Source organism: Andrographis paniculata, unplaced genomic scaffold, assembly GCF_009805555.1.
Source record: "Andrographis paniculata isolate CXL003 unplaced genomic scaffold, ASM980555v1 Contig62END, whole genome shotgun sequence".
NCBI classification, from domain to species: domain Eukaryota; kingdom Viridiplantae; phylum Streptophyta; class Magnoliopsida; order Lamiales; family Acanthaceae; genus Andrographis; species Andrographis paniculata.
In genome coordinates this window covers 7,969,452-7,974,401 of record NW_026137598.1, presented here as the reverse complement: position 1 = coordinate 7,974,401, position 4,950 = coordinate 7,969,452, and the positions used below count along the sequence as shown (strand labels likewise).

The window sequence follows — 4,950 nt, the reverse complement described above, 5'->3', positions numbered from 1 at the left end:
TAAAAATATTTAATTTTGTCTCGTTTCGTCGTTCTTCCATTTCTTCTTTCTTATACCCATCGAATTGTCGTTTCCCCTCTTTCTCGGTGCACAGCCTTAATTCATATCAACGTTCTCCGATTGCGGAACAATTTTGATTCCATCTGATAATTCTAAATCACAATTCGTCGGCAACGGCGTGAGGAATTGATCTCGGTTTCAGGCGGCTGCGTTTACGGGTACGCGGGATTAAGATTGACTCCATAATTTTCAGATTATTGGGAGGGGGCTGGTATTACGGGAATAAGGGGTTATTCGCACAAGTTTTGGGGTTTTGTTGGTATATCAATAGGTAATTGTATTTCTAGATTAGGGAGGGTTTTTGGCGCGTTGGGTTTGGTTTGGCAATATGGCTGGGGCGGGATTGCAGTTCAATCGGAGTAGATGCGGTGAAGATTGGTTCTATAGCGCGGCTAGGGCTCGATTGAGTCAGGAATGTTTGCGGAGAGCTCAGAGTGATGTCACGTCGACGCGTTCTCGGAGCCGACTGGAGGAGTCGCCGGCAGAAATTTTGAAGCAGGAAGTTACGACTTCACCGCCGTTTCCGGAACCCTCGCCGTTGTGTAATTTGGAGAGGTTCCTGGAATCAGTCACGCCTTCGGTACCGGCGCAGTACTTATCTAAGGTAACTTTGTTTTGCTTTTTCCGGAACAATTTGATTGTCAATTGATTGGTATTTGTTCACAACCAAAGATAATTGCGGTGAAAAATCCTAATTTGTGGATCTCAGTACTGGAAACAATTTTGCAAGTCTCGTTGATTTAAGTACTTTGGTTTGTTAAATAATTCTCTGTTCTTCATTATCAATCTACATTTTCATTGTCAGATCATATGAACATTGTGAATGTTTTCACTTTTTTGTTTTATGTTTGCTTACTTTGATTAGATTTTGTAACACTGCTGAAATGATAGAGTTTATGTATAGAGCAAAATTTCTTGTTTGAATAAACATGTTTTGAAATGTTACAGACAAACTTGAGAGCTTGGAGAACGAGCAATGTGGATACCCAACCCTTTTTTGTGCTAGGAGACTTGTGGGAATCCTTCAAGGAATGGAGTGCCTATGGTGTTGGAGTTCCCTTGATATTGAATGATCGTGATGGCGTCATTCAATATTATGTTCCGTATTTATCCGGCATTCAGTTATATGTAGATCCATCGAAGAGTACGGAGAGGTTAAGGTATATTACTATTGTGCATTATTGAGAATTTGGTTCATTTTGTGATGCATAGTTAAACAATGGCTAATCAATCTTTGCTTGTGAAGGATTTGGAGTAAAAAATGATAGATTTTCATATTTCATTTCAAGCAAAGTGAGTCATGTCTCGTTTATACTTTATACCACCTGGATTGAAATATTGAATAATTTTTTTATAACATCGTTTTGGCCCTTATTTGTTGGTATTTCATACACTATTTGCACTGTTGTGGCTCATTTGATTTGAAGCTAATCTTTATTACGAAGTATTTTCACGTCAAAGTTATTATACTTTTCAAGACTACAAGTTTACTTATGTGCCATTTCAACTATTTTGCTTTCAGGTTGATACTCTCATCTAATTTCATGTTCTTGTTTTAAACTTTTCCTTTGAGGTTATTGGTTTTTGGTACATCTTTATCGGAACTCCTCTTTAACAACATCCTCTTTTGCCAGCATTACGGAGTTTAAAAATGACTTTTTGCCCACACTGGCTTAACAACACAATATATGAACTTGGAAACATGATGGCCTATGGAGATTAACTTTTATTCTAGATCACAAAACATTAATATCCCGGAGAGCTGGGAATACAACTGGTGTGATCGTAGTTATTATGAATTGACTTTTTGATAATATGTCTATTTTAAATAAAATTTAATGTCTGTCAATATGAGCTTTCCCGTTTTCAAGATTTTCCTACTTTAACTAACTCTGGCCTATTTGCTACATAATCCTCCTAACTGAATGTTTTATTTTTGTCCTTTTGGTAGGCGACCTGGTGAAGAAAGCGATGTTGAATATTTTATGGATTCTTGTAGTGATGGAAGTAGTGATAGCGACCACGAGAGAGGCAGCTTGAATAATTCTCGGGGGCAACTAGGTTATATCAAAACAAGCAACCCTACTCTTAGAGTAGATCAATTGTCGAGACAACAGCATATTGCTTATCAAGAAGGGTTTTCAAGTGACGAAGGTGAATCTGGAAATTCCCGAAGTTGCTTATTGTTTGAATATGTCGAACGAGACCCACCATTTTGCAGGGAACCTCTAGCAAACAAGGTCTGTATTCTCATTTATCTTCAGTCCATGCTCAGTCATATATTTCCTTTAACATTTTCTTTTGATACAATATAATTTATTAAAAAAACTACTTTCTGCATTCTTGGAAACTTCTCAGATTTCTGATCTTGCTGTTCTCTTCCCCGAACTAACGAGGCTTCGGAGCTGTGATCTACTTCCATCCAGTTGGATTTCTGTTGCCTGGTATCATCATCATCATTCCTTAAGAGTTCATACATTTCTTGCATGATAGAAATTTCGAATTGCTTACTTACCGGGAGATAATCATCGTGCAGGTACCCAATTTACAGAATTCCAACAGGTCCAACCCTCAAAGATCTCGATGCTTGCTTTTTAACCTACCATTCGCTACATACACCATTGACTGGTAAGATAAAGAGGTTCTCAGTTCCTGTTAACACACACAGACGACTTATAATTGTGCATCTTGAAAACCATTGTTAGTAGTAATCATCTTAACATACACTTGTTGCTTTGATGAACTCTCCAGAAAATGAAAAACATTCTCCAGCCGTGCCATACCCGATTGAGACAGATGGTGTCCCACAGCTTTGGCTCCCGGCATTTGGGCTGGCTTCCTATAAATACAGGGCTCAACTGTGGACTCCAAACACTGATCGTCTGCGCCAACTGGCAAGCTCCCTCTTTCAAGCTGCAGATAGTTGGCTAAATATGCTCCAGGTCCATCATCCCGATTTTTCCTTCTTCTGCCGGAGGTAATTCTTGATTAATCGATCGGGTAGAACACTTTCATTGCTGGTTTTATTTGTGCTATGCCAGAGTGTGTGTTGGGCATATGATTGGAGCTGCTGCTGCACTGCACCCAAAAGTTGTTAACATGATTTAAAAAGTTCAAACCAAAAAAAAAAAAAAAAAAAAAAAAAATCAGAAAAAGAAATCCCAAAAAAAAGCTTAGATTGAAGATGCAGAATGGCTTGGTGTTAATCAGCATAGCAGCAGATGCTTTATTTATATAGTAGTTCTATCTGTTGTAATGGAGAACTTTTTGACTTTTTTTTTTTAATGTTTATATAGAACAGGGTGGTTTTTGTGCCCTGACTATCCCATTGGAGTTGTATTTATATATTTAAGTATAAGAGACTTTGATGGACAACATAGTAAGTATATGATAACATATCATGTATGTGTGCGTATGTTTGCCGTTTATTTCTGTTTTTATTTTCTGCATTTGGTCACAAAATTCGTTGTTGTAAAAAGTATGACAAATCGAAAGTAAACACAAAATATCTGATAATTATAAACATACAGATAAAACCAATTGTCTGGGGACGGGGGTTTGATGACGTGGATGGGAATGGACTTGGACTTGATCGTGTGGGAAAGGATTGAAGTCAATTCATGGACTCAATTTTTAAATTCAAAAGAAAAAACACCTCAAAACAACAGAGAGATCCTTTTTCCATTCAATCACTTTTAAAATCCTTCAATCTCATTTGATCTTGTATACCACACACCGGGCGAAGGGAGGCCATGGCCATGGCCATGGGAGTTTCGATTCCCATTCTCCTCCTCGTCGCCGTCGTCTCACCTCACCTCGTGCTCGCCGTCGGAGCCGAACGCCGCGGCAGCGAGGTTCGCGTTAATTTCTCCCTGATGTTTTTGTTTTGTTTTTTCTTTTGTGTGTGTAATTAACCTTAACCTTTTTGTTAATCCGTTTGCGAAGGCGAAAGTGTTGCCGAATGAGTACGAGGGGAATACGTACTGCGCGTACGGCTCCAATGCGTCGACGGTGTACGGACTGTCGGCGTTTGAGCTGCTGTAAATTAGCCAAACCCAATTTCACAGCGTTACCAGGTGCTTGTGTTTCGGGAGGGGGATGATGGCGGCAGCTCTACTATCTGTGCTGTTTTTCTTCGTGTTTTCCTGGTAAACATTGCCACGCTAGTTTAATCTCGGCTAATTACTCCATTTTCACCTGTGATGTCGACTTAGGGTTTTTTTCTGTGTTAGGGTTAGATAGATCTACACATATTGTGTGCTTGGCACGATTTGGTGGCGATAGTATCTACTTATTCAATGCCCTAATTACATCTACATCTACATCTACATCTACATCTACATCTACATGCCATGGATTTTTGTTCTCTGAGTTATAGTAGGTCAGCAGAGAGATAATTGATCACTACTATCTCTATAAGTTGAATTCTCTTGTAAACAAAATCTTAGAAAGAGTTGGAGTTTTTGATGGAGAAACTGATTTGGCATGTAGAACTACAAAAGATGTAGTCATTCACTCCACAGTTAATAATATTAATAATATTCAAACGTAAGTATGTCATAGCTCTAACATGAGTGTGCAATGATTGAAATAATATCTTCTATACATATTAGTGTAATCTGGTCAAAAAGAAACTAATAGGGCCTAAATTCAGTTGTTGAGCTGTTCAAAGTTCATTTCTATTTCAATTATTTTATGATTTTGCTTACAATGATAATCCACCATTAAGGTTCATCACTGTCCAAATGGTTTCAACCAAACCAAGGGGGCATGGTTGCTAAGTATTGCCTTTGGATCATATTATGTAATGGGCTTTCCTTAGATGGGCCTGACTGACTACTTATACCCTAAGCAAGACTTCTAGGAAAAATTCACTAATTATGCCATTAA

At 38.4% G+C, this 4,950-nt stretch overlaps 1 protein-coding gene across 1 annotated transcript; it reads left to right on the top strand.

Annotated features, from left to right (window-relative positions):
• Positions 1–3,843, top strand: LOC127261395 (uncharacterized). Its single transcript, XM_051289737.1, has 7 exons — positions 1–664; positions 1,009–1,220; positions 2,012–2,300; positions 2,419–2,504; positions 2,597–2,688; positions 2,812–3,037; positions 3,591–3,843. The coding sequence occupies exons 1-7, from the start codon at positions 389–391 to the stop codon at positions 3,592–3,594; spliced, it is 1,185 nt and encodes a 394-aa protein (XP_051145694.1). The 5' UTR covers positions 1–388; the 3' UTR covers positions 3,595–3,843.
• The last annotated feature ends 1,107 nt before the right edge of the window (positions 3,844–4,950 follow it).

Excerpts from the sequence above, each read along its gene's own strand:
- LOC127261395 (XM_051289737.1), top strand. The coding sequence starts at position 389 with ATGGCTGGGGCGGGATTGCAGTTCAATCGGAGTAGATGCGGTGAAGAT. Across the intron at positions 1,221-2,011 it reads AAGAGTACGGAGAGGTTAAG|GCGACCTGGTGAAGAAAGCG; the intron begins GTATATTACTAT and ends TCCTTTTGGTAG. Across the intron at positions 2,505-2,596 it reads AGTTGGATTTCTGTTGCCTG|GTACCCAATTTACAGAATTC; the intron begins GTATCATCATCA and ends ATCATCGTGCAG.